Source organism: Hydractinia symbiolongicarpus, chromosome 5 (assembly GCF_029227915.1).
Source record: "Hydractinia symbiolongicarpus strain clone_291-10 chromosome 5, HSymV2.1, whole genome shotgun sequence".
Classification (NCBI taxonomy): Eukaryota; Metazoa; Cnidaria; class Hydrozoa; order Anthoathecata; family Hydractiniidae; genus Hydractinia; species Hydractinia symbiolongicarpus.
In genome coordinates this window covers 2,946,697-2,966,623 of record NC_079879.1, presented here as the reverse complement: position 1 = coordinate 2,966,623, position 19,927 = coordinate 2,946,697, and the positions used below count along the sequence as shown (strand labels likewise).

At 35.9% G+C, this 19,927-nt stretch overlaps 2 protein-coding genes across 2 annotated transcripts; both read left to right on the top strand.

The window, feature by feature from the left end:
• Positions 1 to 1,187: 1,187 nt before the first annotated feature.
• LOC130644158 (uncharacterized) lies at positions 1,188 to 2,276 on the top strand. Its single transcript, XM_057449651.1, has one exon. It carries the CDS (start codon positions 1,188 to 1,190, stop codon positions 2,274 to 2,276), a length of 1,089 nt encoding a protein of 362 aa, XP_057305634.1.
• Positions 2,277 to 16,778: 14,502 nt separating this feature from the next.
• Positions 16,779 to 17,819, top strand: LOC130644157 (uncharacterized). Its single transcript, XM_057449650.1, has one exon. It carries the CDS (start codon positions 16,779 to 16,781, stop codon positions 17,817 to 17,819), a length of 1,041 nt encoding a protein of 346 aa, XP_057305633.1.
• The last annotated feature ends 2,108 nt before the right edge of the window (positions 17,820 to 19,927 follow it).

Genomic DNA, 19,927 nt, shown 5'->3' with positions numbered 1-19,927 from the left:
CAACACTTTCAAATTCGATTTTGCGCATAGTCTACACACAAATTAAAAGCTGCAATGTCAGCACATTGTTGACGTAGACATGAACTAGGTAGCTATGACAATGTTCTTTTTAATGCAGCCTCGATCCCAAGACCTGAAATTGAGGTTGCTTGAGAAAAAACTACGTTATCACTATGTTTAAGAACTTTTTAAAAAACAACAAGAAAATATTACAATAACAACAAAAGTGTTTTTGTATTTTTGATTACTTTGCGTTATAATCTTTCATTAGAAAGGAAAGTGATATAAGAAATAGCTTTCATTAATGACTGAGACGACTTATAATAACTATATAATCAACCTCTCCCCTTCTTTGTTTCAATAAGTTTTGTACTTGTCAATAAAAAATAAATAGCAAATAATATCTATATTATAATTCCCGCATGCGTCTGTCTGTCGCGCAAAATGGTACCGCAAGTAGCGAGACGCACAGATTGTGGTATAAAAGGAACGGGCGATTCCGTGGATTTTTCCACGGGTCACCGACTATACTACACAAGTGCCTTAACTTTTTGGAAAAGATACGTGATTTGTCAAGTTTCACGTGTACCTAGTCCGTGATTGAGTTGGAGAAAACATATCTTACGAAAAAGTAAAGCAATTAGGCGTAGTTAGAAATGTGTCAAATATTTATGTATGTAGTTCACAAAATTTTGTTTCGTAAGTGGTTTCCCACTATGCGTCACATAGATGTTTAAAAAAAGTTAAATAATAAAAGAATAGATAAGTAAATAAAGCGGAAACCTCCATCTAATAAGACAGGTAGTTTGTCCCAATTTTAAAGAAAGGTCTTACGATTATAACCCCTTGAAAGCGAACACTTCTTTAGGGCATATGCTTTTCTGATTCTTAAACAAAGTAAATCAATCGCCTTTATAAGAGAGAGAGAGGGTCAAAGCAGTCGACTTTCCAAATCCGTGGTGTTCGCTTTTTCGGACGTTCCACTGTAGTGAAAAAACAAAATAATAAAAAATGAAAATAAAAATGAAAGTTCTTAACACGAAAACGAAATCAATTTTTGTAAGACTATGGCATAAATGGCGTCATTACGTTAATGACTTCTAAGGAGTACTTCAACATGGGAAAAAATAGATTCTCTTTTTTTAACGACAGTTCTGCACTTGCTCTATTGTGGAATAACAAGCACGATGGATTCAACTGTTCACATAAACATTACCAAATTCAATTTATGCAGAAACAAAACACTGGAAGAATGTGCAGATATAATTACTTCTATCTGCAACAATTTCACATATTTTCAAACCAATGATTCGTTTTTCCAAATATGTAATGGAGACTATATGCTTCCAGAACACGATCAACTAAAATGCTATACACCTCTTATTGTGATAGCTTCCATCGCATTGATATTAAACATTGGTGAACTGACTTGGTTAAAATGTCGAACCAGGAAATGTAAAATGTCTGAATATTTGATCTTAAGCTTGTGTATTACGGATACGCTTTATAGTTTGTTGATCATCGTTACAGTTATTGTAGATCTGCATGCAAGCGAGAAATATAGTATGGTCATAACTATGGTAGCTGAGCAATTGCAACGATTTTCAATTTTTAGCTCAATCTTTCACGTTGTTGGCATCTCGCTAGAAAGAGTTTTTGCTGTCAGTTATTTTATGGAGTACAAAGTTTTTATGGAAAAAGGAAAAATGAAAATATGTTTATGTGTTTTGTGGGTTACAGCAATTGTACTTCAAGGAACGATTAGCATCTTCCAGTACCACAACGGGATCGCGTATGGTCTTTCCGAGGCGTTTTATGATAGTCATAAAGTCTCAGCAGCAATAATTTTCCTTGCTGGAATAATAATCTGTTTGCTAAATCTATTCCTTGTGTGGAAAGTGAGAAAGCATTCTTTATCACTGCGAAGAGGGTCCGTAAGCAAACCTAATTCGTTTGTAAGGAGACGGAGCAGACAAGAGATGATGGCTTTTTTTACGTGCCTGTTGGTGTCACTGGGTTTTATAGTGTTCAATATGCCATTAGCGGTGGCTATTGTTGCCTTTAGAAACCCCTCAGAAGAGCTTGCCTGTGTTACACAGTATCTGTTGATGGGGAATTCCGTGTTTAATCCATTAATATATTACTGGAAAGGCTATTCGTTGCGATGGAAACGTAGGCGAGGCTCAAGAACAAATACATCTTCTACTGAAGCTGCTGGAACAATGACAATGGATAACCTTCCGAGATTCCAATTCAAACGCAACATCGAACAATAAAGTTTTAAACGAACACAATGGACATATTGTATAAAATTTTGTTACATCTGTATTAGTTAATTACGAAAGAACTTACAAAAAACAGGACATAAAGTTTTATTTCTTTGAAAATTTTTGCCTTACCATTCCAAGGTTATATTAAACTCTGAGCTCCTTCTTGTGTTACTTTAAAGTCTTTTTTTGCAACAATTATATTGTGTACAACACCTGGACAAACCTTTAAAATGATTTTCATGAAATAATTGAAACATGAAAAAATAAAAATGTGTTCATATGATAACCGAGCCAACCCGCCTTGCCGAGATCTCACTTGCATGTACCGAGATCTCAGTCAGGTGGGATCTCGCTGTTCTTAAGAAACGCATAGTAAAATTAAAATGTGTTCATATGATAACCGAGCCAACCCGCCTTGCCGAGATCTCACTTGCATGTACCGAGATCTCAGTCAGGCGGGATCTCGCTGTTCTTAAGAAACGCATAGTAAAATTAAAATGTGTTCATATGACAGACGGGCCAGCCCGCCTAGGCGAGATGAAATTAACAATAGAATATAAGAATTCTCATCAATTATTTGAAGTTCGAAATATGTTCTTTTGTCTTCATTGTTTATGAATCTTTTGTGAAATGTAAACAACTTTTCCATCCCGGCTGGCCGAGATATAAAAAACTTCATATGAACACGATATGAAAATCACACCGGCTAGCCGAGCCAGCCAGCCTAACCAAGCCAACCGGCCTCCATGTGAACAGCCCCTAAGGCTTAATTTTGAAGATCATACTCACAAGCAATGATTTACAACGTTTCAATATCATACCCACGTTCTTTGAATTTGGCAAAGTGCACTGGTCAATAGGGACATAAGTTATTTGGTTTGATCCGATACCTCAAACTGCGCTAATTCTTGCTAAATTAACCAAGCCAATTTTCTCGGTTTCCTTGAAATTTGCAAATTTGCAAAAAATTTTCAAAATAATATGAACAGGATTGTAGGCAAGGAAAATAATATTTTGTCGCAATGACGTCATTTCGCTTGATCAATATTTGCCTGTAGTCTGGCCAGTATTTTATTCTTAGTACCCATATATCTTCTAACCATCTGGTAACCAACATGCAAGTAAAAAACACAGCACAAAGGAAATTTTTATGTGCTTGCCATGCAGCATGTCTGATAGCATGCACTAAAATGTTTTCTCGTGACGCCACCTCTCATTTGCTGCAGAATGGTCTAATGAAAAACTTGGATTAATGATTAAAGTGCGATTTAGTTATGGCAGCTAGAATTAGGGGAGAGTGGTATTAGCTTTACTTTTGCCAAACGATAAAAAAGGAGATCATACAAAAAATTCCTGGGTGCAACCGTGGCTAGAAAATAGAGAATGCTATGGCGCTTTTCATCCCATCTTCAAGCAGATAAAACGATGTTAAGAAGTGCAGAGAGTATTTTCGTATGACCAACGGTAATTTGAGTACTTAGACGATTTACTTTCTAGGATTTTCAGTAGCAGAGTACAGTATATTCTCGTTAAGTGGGACACTTAAGGGACGGAGGTAAAAAATGTACTACAGTAGCGGGCGTTGTATTTAAGCAAATCTCTTCATAAGTAGGATGTTCATCAAAAACACGTTGTTGTTTTTTAAAAGAAACATGTTTGTAAGAAACCTACACGTAGAATCTTCAAAAATTAAGAAACTTTTACTACTACATTCTATGTCTATTTCTGAAATAAGAAACTTGCTTCTAACTAATTCTTACAATTAATTAAAGAAGATGTTACAATCATTGCTAGGGAGAGACTTTATAACGAAAAATGTTTTATTTTTTTGTGTTAAGACAAACTAGTCCAAAGATTAAAGAAACCTTTAGAACTAGCTATTTATTTGATATAAGAAACCCTTATTTTACTAGGAAAATTAAGACAAATAAGAATCTTTTAGAACTAGGCCCTTCGCCAGGTTTCTTAAAAAAACAAACAAAAAAATTTAAAAAAATTTTAGAGGGATTCGTAAATTCATAATCACGATATGGTGATAAGTAATTTAATTTTTCTCTTTCTATATCTTATACATGCGACATGACTGCACTCTTACGAAAAAGTTTGTTTTGTTTACAATTTTTCTTTCAAATCATTGCAATGTCTTCAGTTGGGGAAAATATATCATTAAATGCCCCACTTAAGCAAAGTTTTTGCTCCAAGGGACTAAGAAAAAATTTACTGCAAAGCGGGTGTTCTGCTTATTTGGGTTCCCACTTAATGAGAGTATACTGTACAAATATGAAAGATTCGATAACCCCTGCCGAACATGTTTCTGTGGCCCTGCGTTATTTACAAATTAAAGAAGGTCATAGATAACGGATCGCTGAATTTATCAATCGCTTAGAATGTATCAAATTGAAAAAATAAAGTGCTACGTAATAACTAGTGACGATGCGTTTTCTCTAAAAAACATTTGATGAAACCCTATCCTCAGAAGAACCTCACGGTACACAACTGCATCTTCAATTATCGTCTTTCAAGAAAGAGAAGAATTTCAGAAAACGGATTCGGAATGCTTGCAAATCGATTGACGCGTTTTAGACATGGAAAAGGTTTCTACGTTCAGTGGCAACAGTAGCATTGCATAACTGACAGAGGAGCAAAAGTTCTGTGAGTAAAATTGATTAACCAAATGGTTTTGTAGATCAAGATAATGAAGTGGGTAAGATCAATGAAGGTGCGTGAAGGGAAGATACTCCGACTGGCACATGGTTTTTACTTTCTAAATGACACTTACCGCAATCGATCTATCAATCAAGCCAAAACAATTTGAGATGAGTTTACCGACTATTTTGTAATGGAAGGTCCTTTACATTAGCATTGCTCTAGATTTGACATATAGTTACAAGAATTATTAAAATTTTCTGCAAAGACAAATAAAAGTAATAGAAATACTTAGAGTTTGATAAATTTCTAGTTTATTTGATTTATTTTAGTTTCATAGTAAAGTCGCTTTGGTTAAAAAACCTGTACGGCTTTGCTCAAGAAAGTTGATTATAAGCTGACTGTCAGGGTTCATATAACTCAGAATGTGACGTTTGAACACAATGAATTTGCAGGTGAATACGGCTGGCATTGAGAAGCCAGGGGTGGTGATTGTAGGATACCGGCATATATGTTTGTAATCGGATAAGATGAGATATGTGGGATAAACGTGGGAGCAGGGAATATACGAGCTTTAAAATTGGGAGGGGCAGGTTGCTGTTGCTCATGCTCTTCATATTAAGAAAAGATGTCCATAATTTTTTTCTTTCACATGGGTCAATCCTTTTGGTCACACTGGAGCAAACTGTCAGCCACCGCTCCCGAAAAGCTGGGTTTGTTTTTCCACAGCAGATTGCTTCACTTGGAGTAGCTTGTTGATGCACTGACTCGTGATGATCAACCCTCTGAGTGATGGAGGTTGTTAATGCTTTTCATAATTCGGCTTTGGCACATTGTTCTACACTCATTTTTCCTCACGTCGTTTTTTAGCAGTAGGAGCCCTTGGTTTATCTTCAGTCAGCGTATCAACTGTCTCACTTATTCTGCAAGTTTACTTAATAAAATCCATTTAGTTTAACTGTTCCTAAGTAATAAAATAAAAAAACTTTATTATCACCTGCGCCAGAACATCATTATCCGATTCTCCAATTCCGAGGGTTTATTATCACCTGCGCCAGAATGTCATGATCCGATTTCCCTATTCCGTTCTGTAAGTTCTTCACCGTAAACTTTTCATCACAACGATCCCTTAATTTAACCAAAAGGGATTCCCGCAGCATTTTATCTCCATACTTTTGTAACCCATCAAATTTATGTCATCTTCAACAACTGGTTTAATTTAATAAAAACATAGCTATTGTTTATTTTTTTATTTTTACATATTTTCTTAAACAAACATGTCATTTTAGGATGGTTTTCGAGTTAAATTGTTTGCATTATGGTATTATAGTGGTATTCTGGTGGCATTTTTACATTTTTTAATACACAAAATCCAAGTACCTGTACTCTCACTTCTGCGCAACTAAAATTTTCAAAGTCACTCCTTCAAAAAATGCTTTTACTACCACAGTGGACTCTCCATAACTCACGGGGAATCAGAAATCGTTGGAGCGGTTCGAGCAATGGAGAGTTTGGAAATTGGTCGTTTTTTCCCTACTACCGCAGACGCCGGCGCGTTCGAATGACTTCGTTCAATGATCTAAGGGGCCGAACACACGTAGAAAATATTTGAATCAGAAAAAAACTCTGAAATGTTTCAATTTTCAGATTGTTTGAGTTATGAAGAGCCAAAATAGCCTAATATGCTTTCAAGGGACAAAAAATATTGTTTGACTTAAGGAGATTTTCGAGTTATGGAGATTCGAGTAGTAGAGAGTTGATTATGAGAGTTTATTACTATTAGGAAATTTTCACGGTGCCTACGAATTCATTCGAGTGAAGGAACGGTTCGAGTTAAAGGGTTTCGAGTTATGGCGAGTCCACTGTAGGTAGAGCATGAAAAGAGGATGAAAATATGGTCTCGTATGTCAAAGTTGCCTATTTTAATACGGAGTTAAAGCTAGTCCATCAAATACTAAAACAAAAAATTTCAATTTAATGCTGATATCAGCATCTCTGTGCTAGATAAAACTAGAAATTAAAGAAAAGGTTGCGAATCATTACTCACGTTGCAAGCAAAACTGAAATTAGCCAATAGTTGACCCTAGTGCTTTTTGTTTCTCTTTGATATAATACGGCGAGGTGCTTACATCTTACTGCAGCTGATATCTGGGAATACAACAAAGCTGAATATCATGGACGTAGAAAACCTTGAGGACGAGGTTATGAAATAAACTCATCGCGGAACAACAACTCGTTGCGCAAAAAGTAGTGATTTTTTGGCGAAAATACAATATATGTGGAATATTTCCTTCCAGGTGCGAGATAATTAGATCGTGCGACCCAACAAAAACGATTACTGAGAAATTTTGTAAAACTTCTTTCAAAATCGATAATAACCACAATATTGTCAGTGTTGGCCAACGTAATTTCAACATTGATGAAGCTTTAGCGCCAAGAATCCATGCAAAGTTATACTTTTATATAGTTAAAAACTTTGTTCTGAAAGATATGCGATACATTCAATTGTACAACCTGCAGTGTGCGTAAATGTCACAATTAAGGGGATGCGCGTCGTAAAGTACACTCTTTTAACCGGCAAATAATAGACTTTCGCGTTAACCCATTCGGAGATGAGAAGACGAGCGAAGCAGCTTGTGGTGTTAGTTTCTTTTGTGTAAAAATACCGGCAGAAGAAAATCATTGACAGAGAATCCAGAACAACGGCCAGAAAGATTAAAGAAACCATCAACAGTGTAGAACGTAACAAACACATAAACAGCATCTCGTATCAACTTCCTGAGATTTGGTTACCAGCCCTACAGAAGAAGTAGTTACCTACATCTAGGTCCAAAAATTTTAAAACCGTAATTAACTGTAATTATCAGCTCGTTTCTGACTGGTTAATTTTCATGAATTTCGATCCTCTGCAATTATATAAATACATGCTCAACATCATTTTACTTTTCCCGATGATGGGAGAAGGATCTCCCGAAACGTCGCCTACTAAACTATCATGTTCAAGAAATGATAAACTTTCCACAGTAATATGAATACTGAACAGACAAACCGAAATAATATCTTCAATAATATCAAACAGCAATATGGAGAATCCATCTTGGCAGAAGTCAGATCGCTAGAGAAATCAAGAATAAAATACGCACGATACTTTAACCATCTTCGGTTTTCTCTACGTTGTATTCACAACGAAATAACACCTAAAGATCTTCGACTTACCTGCAGAGTAAAGACTAAAAGAAGTAAGAAAATCTTACAACGCGCAAACCGCCAGTTGTTGCAAGAAAGAATCCACCTAAATCACGTAACACGTAACACCCTACATCGCCAAATACTTGATCTTGACAACACCATCAAATCGAGACTTTCCATCGACCAATATAAACAGGTTAAGAATATTCATGATAGCGTGTATGAAAAAGAAATGAGATCGGTTAAAGACAGACACCTTAACAAAGTTTAACAAAATCAATGACAGATTCAATGATGATACACAAACGGGTATAGAAAAGAGCAAATGGATTGTCAATCTCTCCAACAGACAACTCACGACAGAAGAAACAAACCTTCTATCAAAGGAATGAATTTTTGTATGACACCAGCTTCAATTCCAAAGAAAGAAATAGTTGCGAAAGTGGAAAAGGCAATTAAAGATCTACCAAAAGAAAAGGCAGACACAGTAAGAGCTAAAGTAAGTCTCACGCTACAGAAAAGCAAAACACAAAAGGACAAGTTGCAAAAATCTGAAAGAGTGTCATTGAAGAATCTAAAGAAGGACAAAGATGTCATAATCCTACCGGCAGAAAAGGGGAGAACAACGATTATCATGAATACACCTGACTACATCAACAAGTGCAACGAACACATCAACAACGGGCCTTAAAAACCTCTCAAGAAAGATCCTACAGAAGTCATCAAACGAGAAGCGAGGAACATCTTAATGGAGTTGAAGAGAAAAGAATACATCGACGATAAGCAGTATTACCGACTGAAACCTTGTGACGGACCACCACCGCGATTTTACGGACTACCAAAAATTCATAAACAGGGAAATCCAATTCGACCAATAGTCTCCTGCACTGGAACACCGTTATACAACCTATCAAAATTTGTTGCTTCTATCCTCAGCAATTTTACAGCAAGTGACCACAGCAAAAACTCAAAAGAATTTTTGGGATACATCAGAGGAATAAAGATAGCAGACGACGAATGCATGGTATCATTTGATGTCACATCACTCTAAACAAATGTTCCCATAAAAGACACCTTAAACATTATTAAAGACCTTGAACGATGCGGCATTCGGTGAAAAGACGAAGATTCCAGTACCGGATTTTCTGCGTTCGGTCGAACTTGTTCTAACCAAAACATGGTATCTGTTTAATAAGAACTTCTACACTCAAACAGACGGAGTTGCCATGGGAGGCCCTGCATCATCAGTAGTTGCAGAAATATACATGCAAGCACACGAGACAACAGCATTAGTCACATCAGACAGACGTCCAAAGGTTTGGAAAAGATTTGTTGACGACGTATTCGCCATAATCAAAAGATCACAACTAGAAGAGTTCCATGAACACATCAACGGCCTACATCGACAAATCAAATTCACTGTTGAGCTTTAACACGCTTTTCTGGACACTTTGGTCAAACGCAAGAATGGTTCCATTTCAGTCTCAGTGTATCGTAAACCATTACACACTGACCAGTACCTTAACTTCGAATCAAACCATCAGAAATCTTGCAAAAAAAGTGTCATATCTTCATTACTGAATCGGGCCAACAGCGTAGTCAGCGACAAACAGGAGAGGAAAGAGGAAATTCGACGTGTAAGAAATACATTAATCGCAAATGGATACAGTCATAAAATCATCACGCAAGTAGAAAATAAAATGAAGAGAAGATGCAGCGGAGACAATGAGGAAACATCAGCGGAATTTATCGCATCAGCATTCCTACCCTTCGTCGAGTCTTAAGACAACACACGATCAAATGTATTCTTAACTCTAAAGACACCCTAAGAAGCACTTTGTCTAAACCAAAAGACAAAGTAAACCTGGAAGAACAAAGCAATGTTATTTACGAAATCCCGTGTAAAGATTGTGATGCGGTGTATATAGGCGAAACAAAAAGAAAGTTTAAGCAACGAGTACAAGAACATATGCGCGCAGTGAGAAACGGAGATGTGAAGAAAAACGAAATTGCTGACCACAGCTGGAGCAGAAGTAATCAGTTTAATTGGGATGAGAAGAAAATCATTGACAGAGAATCCAGAACAACGGCCAGAAAGATTAAAGAAACCATCAACAGTGTAGAACGTAACAAACACATAAACAGCATCTCGTATCAACTTCCTGAGATTTGGTTACCAGCCCTACAGAAGAAGTAGTTACCTACATCTAGGTCCGAAAATGTTTATTATCATCCACAGTAACTAACGTTTAACTTTTAAATAATGTGTTGATATGGTGCAAATAGTCCTCTCTGTGGTATGTTAACTTTATTAAAACGCTGCAAGTAAGAACAACCTACAGTTATTAACGTTTACAAAGTTCAAAGTTGGATCATGGTACAAAGGGTATGTTTAGCATGTGGCTTCAGAGACAGTGAGCATGGACAGAAGTACTTGTTAAAATATACATAACACATCTGTATTATAATACCTGTATACGCCTGTTTGTCATGCAAAATAGTACCGTCAGTAGCGAGACGCACATAATGCGGTATAAAAAGAACGGGGAAACTTGTGGATTCTTCCATGGGTCACTGACTAGTCTTATATAATAATACGCCAGTTCCGTGTTTCTGTCTGTCACCTTTGCAAAGTGGATTATATTCTTCAGAAATTTCTTTAACAAATTCTATAAAACATCGCTTATAAAATTGTTCTGTAATTTACCAATTTTACCGTTAAAATAGTATTGACGCCAAAGGAAAGTTCATTAAGATTAGCGAAGCCATTACAGTGCACTTAAAACTTTAAGGTCAAATAACTTGGAAACGAGTTAGTGACGTCAATGATTTTTAATCGTGTGGGTAACTAGGGACCACCTGGGACCAATTTGAGTAATTTTACCAAACCTGGGTCTTAGAATCCGTTTCGGAATGGACGGATTGATGACGTCATAAAAAAACCTTCAAACCCTAATATCTCTGCAACTATTTGTCAAAAGTACATGATCCTATACATTTTCTTGATCAGCGTTTCAAGATCTATAAGGATAAAGGCAACAGGTATACAAATTTCTAAAAAATAATTTTGTGTGTTTTCGCGGGTCTTTGCTGATGTCAGCATAATTTTTAAACCCTTATATATCATTAACCGTTCATCAAAATCATATGATCACATACATTTTCTTCATGAGCGTGTCGAGCTCTACACAATTGAGATAACGGACAAACTGAATTGTGTGAATTTGTTTTCGCATATGCACTCACGGCCATCTGTCGATGGAAAGAAAGTGTGCGCATGCGCCGGTTTTTCTGAAATTTGGCGTGGTTGCCGAATTCCATAATGGCTTCCTGCGTTCAAGGGATGCGGAACACAGCGAAGAATATCTTTAAAAAACATAAAATTTTAAGCCCGGTGGAAAAGGGAGGGAGCTTGGTCAACTTTTTTAGAGAAATAAACCATGCTGGATGAATGAAAGCCCAAAATAGCAAGTTCCTTTTGCGATAAGCTGCGGTGACACATGGCTTAAAAAGACAACCTGGTTGCAACGAAATCGAATACGATATTTCAATTCTATCCAAACTAGGAATATCAGGAATTTTTTTTCTGATAGAATATAGTTTGGAGAACTTATTTTGATTGGAGCGATGTTGCTGTACTTGTTTTTTTGAGCACCATCATAGCTCAAATGTACCCAAAAAATTTTAAAATACCTAAAGTAGCCATATTTGCTATCATCTAATCAAAATCTAAATTCAACAATTCTAGTATAATAAATTTAAGAAACACATCCTAGAAACATAACATGGTAGTTAGACATGCACAGTACTGTGAGGCTGCCATTAAAATATGTTATGTTTGCGTCCTCCGAATGACTTGCTTGCAGTAATAAAACCCCGAAAACAACGGGAATTTTTTCCTTTCTTTTAGATGCTGTGATAAAAAAATTATGCAATTTTACTAATATTTAAATGAAAAGTTCCAACCATACCAATAGTTCTTTCCAAACTATTTTTAAAAGTATTGAGGCAAGACTAAGAGAAATGAAATCACAGCTTCTAGTCCTAGACACATTAAAACCAACAACCAATATTTATGCAATCAGCCAGGGGGAATTTTACATGTCTTGCATAATCGAGTTACCTTGCAGGGGCAGATCCAGTGTACGTCAGCGCCATCACGCAACTGACATAATTTTTCTAACATTCGTAAAAAATAATAGGGTACTGCGATCCTGGCGTCCCTGCGACCCTTATTTTACGGACCTTTCTTTTGTGTGACTGAGTTGATGGATACGTCAAAAAGCGACTGACATCCGAAGAATTTTCATGCAATGTGTTTGGCTTGCCGGCCGAAATAAATATTCTGATTGGTTTACAAAAAACTGACGACTTTTAACCATATTTACGGCATTCGAATTGTGATACAGCATGTATTTTTCAATAATCATTGAATTTTTTTGTAACCGATGCCGTGTAATTTGAATTTCGGACCAAACGAAAGCAATTAAGAGGGTTTTTTCGGACAAAACGAAAGCAATCAATGACTTTTCGGACCAAATGAAAGCAATCAAGGGTTTTTCGGACCAAACGAAAGCATGCAAGACTAATAAGTAACCAAGCATGGTGTGCTGCAATGAGATGCAATAATTTTTTAAATGTACAAGAAAGATACGTAAAGTTTCATTAAATCAAGTCTTTACGTCAAAAATATAATTAGAGTTGCGTAGCTATAGATATTTGAACATATGTAGCTAGCTAGCTAGCTGCTAGAAATTTCAATGCAGAGTGGGTTATTTTTAAAGTCGTTGTTGTTGACCAAAAACTTAGAGGGTTCTGCAATTGCTTTATGTGAAAAAGGGAATGCTTTATTGTTCTTGTTATCTTGAACACTTGTAATATATAGCTAATAAAAGCATGCACCATCTAACTTTCATATGAAAAATCCTTTTTATACTTAATTTTTAATTTTCACGAAATAGGCCCAGGGCACACGTAGACTGATAATAACTTCCTGCAGATGTTTATAGCTTACTACTGGGATAATATCATCTGAGGAATTTTGATATTAGTACAAGTCTGTGAATTTTTAAAAAAAATTAATAATTCCTAACCAATTAGCCAGTCAAAGTGGCAATTTGCTGTGGGTAGTATAAAAAAGCATACTCTTCACTAATGGTAAAAATCCAATAACTTGTGCAAAAATTAAAAAAATGGCTTAAAACTTGATATGGTATAGTTTCGACCAGATCGATGAAAGAGAGCCCAATATATATTGACCTATCATTGTAGTTCTTAAGTTTTTTAATTTAGGCATTTTTTACAGCATATCTGTTTTAACACAGATACAAAGTGCAAAAACCATTAAAAGCAATTTTTCTGGTTGACATAAGTCAGATAGGAATTGATAAAACTAGTTCAAGCCCAAATTTTTTAACCAGTCCAAAGAAATTGTAAAGTACCAGAATGTTCAAGTTAAATTATGTTGGTACAAAAGCTTAATCATGATTACGACTACGGTTTAAGTGATAAAATTTTCGTTTGTCTTTTATTTATTATGTTATCAATACACCTTTACGATAATTCGGGAAAACTAACACTCCATCGAAGCTTATTTAGCGATCGGAGGAGTCACACTTTTATAAGAGTTTATTAAGGAGAAAACACGTTTTTTCGTGATAACTTTTCTTGCCGCGTTTTGTTTTTAATGAAAAGTACACATAAGTTGTATCTTATTGTTATTAACGTTTTCTGAAAATTTGAAAGAAATTGATTACGGAAGTTAAAAAACGGAGAAAACACGCTTTCGGCTCTAAGAAACTCCGATATTGTAAAATGATGGAGAGCCGTAGGAATGCATGTACAATTGAATTATCGTAAAGGTGTATTGAATAATATTTGAGCAATAACATTTTGCAGTGACCAACCAAAAGGGTGCATATATGTTTTATTCTGTAGTGCTACATCTTGTTGTATAATACAGAAGTTAGTTTCGACAATTTACTTATTTCCTGGGATAATTATTTTTAGCTCTTAAAGTCACTGGGGATTTGTTTGTATAGCTACATGTCTTGGCTACATGTTGGAGACAAATCACTGGTTGACGTGCTTCAACATTTTATCATTAGGGTTTTTCCTTTACCCTAAGGTATATATATAGTAAGAATTCTGTTTTACTTTCTTGCTAAGAAGGTAAGTCATTTATTTATTCCATCTTACATATGATGACACCGCTTTGTATAATTAAACTAGTGTAATACAATAGAATTTACTGTGGAAAGTTTATCATTTCTTGAACATGATAGTTTAGTAGGCGACGTTTCGGGAGATCCTTCTCCCATCATCGGGCAAAGTAAAATGACAATGACAAAAAAACATTTTACTTTGCCCGATGATGGGAGAAGGATCTCCCGAAACGTCGCCTACTAAACTATCATGTTCAAGAAATGATAAACTTTCCACAGTAATATGAATACTGAACAGACAAACCGAAATAATATCTTCAATAACAATAGAATTTGTGGGGAATGAAGCTGTTTTTACTTGTACTATCAAGCTTGGTGTAGTTTGTTTTGGTAGACTAGTTGCGGTAGCATGGTTAGTACTCCGAACACAAAAAATTTTTGCCACCCTTCACCAAATACTTTAATTTCGTAGTGGCGAGAAAATTATGCTGTGTCTCCAGACAGTACAGATACATCAAAAACCAAAAACCAAGTTTCTTATTTTCTTAACTGTGGTGCAAAGTGCAAAGTTGAAACTGTATTTACATCATTAAATGCTAAAAATACTTATGCTCAAGCTCATATTCTGTTTTGTCTGCAAGGTGTTCATGAAGGATGTGATGATAATTTTAAAGCCAACCATTCTTGTAATACTGGTTAAAACAATTCAGCTTACCCTAGTTAAGCCTACTTTAGCATATAGCAGACTGTCTATGTCTGGAATAGCCAACATTACGTTATTAAGCATTTCCTAGACATGCTGACGAGCCCTGATATTGGGCGAAACAGTCTTAAAATATTTGATTTAAACTGTTGTTTTTAATTTTCATACACTTTTTTGAAACCCTTTAAAAGATGGTTTATTATTTTCTTGTCCATTCAAAACTTTAGAGCGAAAAACGTGTCTAACAAAGCTCATAATTTGAACATTATTTAGGCCGTTTATAATGCGTAGAGGCTTAAAATAGCGAAAGTTTCCGGACCCGCCATGGATCCTGCCATGGAAGGGGGGGGGGGGCTTACAGCGCCCCCATGACCCCCCAGCAAATTGCTGCGCCCAGAACCGCTGAAATGAACAAAAGAACTGCGCCTTGAATTAAGGTATAACATAATATTTTAAAAGTTCCATGAGACTAAGTACACAAATACAAAAACATTGCAAGTCCTCAACTTCATCCTAGGGTTTAATTCACTTCTTTGGTAAGGCAAACCAGGTAAAGCATATTTTGCAATCAGACCATTTGGAATACAATGCCGAAACACGTCTTTCATTATAGAATAGCACCTTGGATAAAAAGAGGATTCTGTGTTTAGGTAATGAAAATGATGAAAATGACTACCTTATAGTAAAAAAATGAAAATTTTTACATATAATTTTGCATAATTTTAAAAATAAAAAACTTTTCATATGATGTTTAAACATTCCTTGGCTTAATATTACTGAAAAAATTTTAAAGTTCCAAACAGTCCCGAAAAAACACATAAATTTTAAAGGACAGGTGAAGCTTTGGGTTCCTTAGAACTCTTTTTAAGTGACTGTAAGAGGGTGCTGACTCGCCGAAAGAACCATACATGTGAGGACGGCCATGGGTGTTTTTTTAAGGTTTTTGTCTGTAAACGCCCGGAAAAGTGTGGGCCCGTTTGAAACCAAACGAATTGTGCTCAACGTGCAATGCACACATTGTTCTCACTTAAATTTTTTCGGGATTAAAAAACATGTTGTTTTGCGTTGATTCGGGTTACTCCGGGCAAAATTTTAGGTTTTTTTTTAATATTCCAGAAGTAGTCTGACAGCCCCCTGGTTTTTGCGGCGTTTCCTGCGAGTCGGCACCCCCGTCTGACCGTTTCGCACATCTTTTAACTTTTTCTCAGGAGGGCAAGCATGACTCATTTGTGAAGCAAAATGGCTTGATGGCGGTTTGGTAACAAAACTGGATATTTTTTAATTAGCTACCGCAATGTGTTTTAACTTATACATAATAAATAAAAAATTTGTCTGCCCCAATAGCTAGAGCTACATATGTCATCAGTCAGGAGGTAATAATATAGCTAATCCATGTTTATAGATAGGCGGTGTAGAAATTTTTCAGTTCTTTGGTATACTTATCGCGTAGTCAACGTGCTCCACAATTTCGAAAAAATTAGAAATAGAATAAAAATCTGGTTTAATGCATCAAAGGCAGTAAAAGGTTAAACAACTTTTTTTCTCCATTTTCAAGAGTACGTGGTGCTCAAGGATCAGAGTCCAACTTGCACCACCTGTCTCGCAAATTCACAATGGCGCATAATCTTTGGAATTGTTTATAGCTGATGTTTATTATGTGATTGGATAGCATTTCTTAAGGTAGCTTTGAATAATTAATTAATTAATTTATTTTTTTCATTCTATTTTGTTTTATTTTTAAGAAGTAAAGTCGTAGATTTGCACAAATAGAAGTTTGGTTGCCTCTCAGATGGGTTAACAAGCACGATGGATTCAACTGTTCACATAAACATTACCAAATACAATTTATGCAGAAACAAAACACTGGAAGAATGTGCAGATATAATTAGTTCTATCTGCGACAATTTCAAATATTTTCAAACCAATGACTCGTTTTTCCAAATATGTAATGGAGACTATATGCTTCCAGAACACGATCAACTAAAATGCTATACACCTCTTATTGTGATAGCTTCCATCGCATTGATATTAAACATTGGTGAACTGACTTGGTTAAAATGTCGAACCAGGAAATGTAAAATGTCTGAATATTTGATCTTAAGCTTATGTTTTACGGATACGCTTTATAGTTTGTTGATCATCGTTACAGTTATTGTAGATCTGCACGCAAGCGAGAAATATAGTATGGTCATGACTATGGTAGCTGAGCAATTGCAACGATTTTCAATTTTTAGCTCAATCTTTCACGTCGTTGGCATCTCGCTAGAAAGAGTTTTTTCTGTCAGTTATTTAATGGAGTACAAAGTATTCATGGAAAACGGGAAAATGAAAATATATCTATCCATTTTGTGGGTAATGGCAATTGTGCTCCAAGGATCGATTAGCACCTTCCAGTACCACAACGGGATCGAGTATGGTCTTTCCGAGGCGTTTTATGATAGTCATAAAGTCTCAGCAGCAATAATTTTCCTTGCTGGAATATTAATCTGTTTGCTAAATCTATTCCTTGTGTGGAAAGTGAGAAAGCATTCTTTATCACTGCGAAGAGGGTCCGTAAGCAAACCTAATTCGTTTGTAAGGAGACGGAGCAGACAAGAGATGATGGCTTTTTTTACGTGCCTGTTGGTGTCACTGGGTTTTATAGTGTTCAATATGCCATTAGCTGTGGCTATTGTTGCCTTTAGAAACCCCTCAGGAGAGCTGACCTGTGTTACACAGTATCTGTTGATGGGGAATTCCGTGTTTAATCCATTAATATATTTTGCTGGAAAGGCTGTTCGTTGCGGTGGAAACGTAAATGAGGCTCAAGAACAAATACATCTTCCACTGAGGCTGCTGGAACAATGACATTGGATAACGTTTCCATATTCCAGCTCAAAAAACGCAATATTTAGTAATAAAGTATAACAAAAACAATTGACATATTGTAGAAAGAAACGTGTCTGAAAAGAGAACGATTTTGGCGTAATTGTGTCAAGCCTTTCTTTATAGATCTTTTTTTTTGATACCACGTAGTCATGCCTCACAAGAACTTTACCCTTCTGGAACTGTCATTCATTTAACATCCTACACCTGCAGCTCTAATCATGCTGTTTCACCTTCCCTGAAACAGTAGGTGTAGGAATACACCTAGTTTCATCTTTTATTTTCCTTGTTAGGCTATCCTAATAAATATGGGTTAGAAACTAAGAAACAGAAGATCCCTATTTATATGTTTCAACACAAAGCATACAATGTTATACAATGTTTTTTTAGACTTGAGATTCACCAATGTTTGATAGCTGTATGGTGAATAAACTCAAGACCTCAGAGATACGTTCAGACGGGTTGTGTGGCCTCATGGCTTAGGCTTAGAAATATTTCGGTTTCCTGCTTAACATGTAAAAGTTTTCAAAAAAACTTAAAAGTTCTATTGTTTTTCGCCGAAAAACCAATTTCTGGCCACCTCCACGTTGGTGAAAACTTGAGCACGTGGTTTAACTCCATGTCACATGAACCTCTGTTGAAATATGACAAAGTTGAGTAATCACAAGCTATGTCTGCTAGATGACATGTCGCTATTTGACTTTTCATGTGACGCCCATTGACTTACTACGAAGTCTAGAAGTTAATGCAGGCCTAAAGTTTTGTGAACATACCTCAAAACCAACAACTGAGGAGACAACAAGACAACGTTAGTCACTCGTAACAATTTTCCTCAGGCTTTTTTTTCAGAAACGTATATCATGACTATCTTAGAAGCAGGCGGAAATCTGCTAGTTACATTTTTTGAGGGTTACCATACCACGTGAAATATTTAAGTGGATATAACTCTTCACTGTTTCAGCTATTTACACGTTATTATTACACGTTGATTATTAACTGAGGGTAGAAAGTTTCGCGGCCAAAACTTAAATCGATTTTTCTCGCGAAAGTTCACTTGTCAGAAAATTCTAAATAAAAAAATGTTGACTCGCAAAGGTTTTTTTCTACCAGATTTTCTCTGTTGAATAAACAACCCAATCTTTAATCTCTCGCACACTAAAACGTGGTAAATTTTATAAAATCGCTTTCCCGATGTCAGAACAGACGCCCTGGGATCGAGGTTGCTGCACTTACTGTATGATAATAGCTATCGTAGCAAGTCAGTTTTTCCTTAAAAAACAAAACATTTTTTAAAAGCATTTTGTTTAGTAGGACAGACCTTGGACCACAAAAGCACTAGATTCGGCTACCTAGTCACTTTTGGTTTTGTACCAGAAAGGGACAGGTCAACCTTGTCCACAGGGCTTCTTGCCTTTTTTAGTTAGCCGGTTAAAATGTTTTGTCGTTGTCGTTAACAGGTTAAAATGTTTTGTCATTGTCAGTATCTTTAACATAAAGAAAGAGTGTGCCAGTGTCATGACCTGAACAGACATCTATCGTCTTCGAAGATAACAAATAACAAAGTTTCGAACGATCATATAGGACAATTCTTCGGTTGTTTCTTTGTTGGTTTTCTGTAACAAAACCGAATCTTTACTGCTTTAAATTTCACGCAATTTAACATGTTAAACCTCTAACTAAGCATGATAATGGTGTCTTGATTGGCTGATTTTAAGGTCTGATCAAAAATGCATCTGATTGATGCATCGAATGGGTTATGAATCTTTCTTTTAAACTAACTATCGCATGAGGGGGCATGAGCAGTCAGCTTTTTTTTTCTCAGCATGTATATCGCATTCTTAATTCAACGACTTGGCAAGTTTCCTTTTACTGTTAAAACACTTAGCAACAGCCCATTGTGATGGGAAGTATTGGAAGGAAGCAGGCACTAACAGTGCGAAAATTAGCTCGATTCTACAAAACGCAAAATTCAAAGAAAAAAGATTACGAAGTAGGAACGATAATTCGAAAGATTTTTAGAAGGAAAGTGAATCCTACAGCGAAGATTATTCGTATGTATTTTGTGAATATTACTACAATATAGAATCATA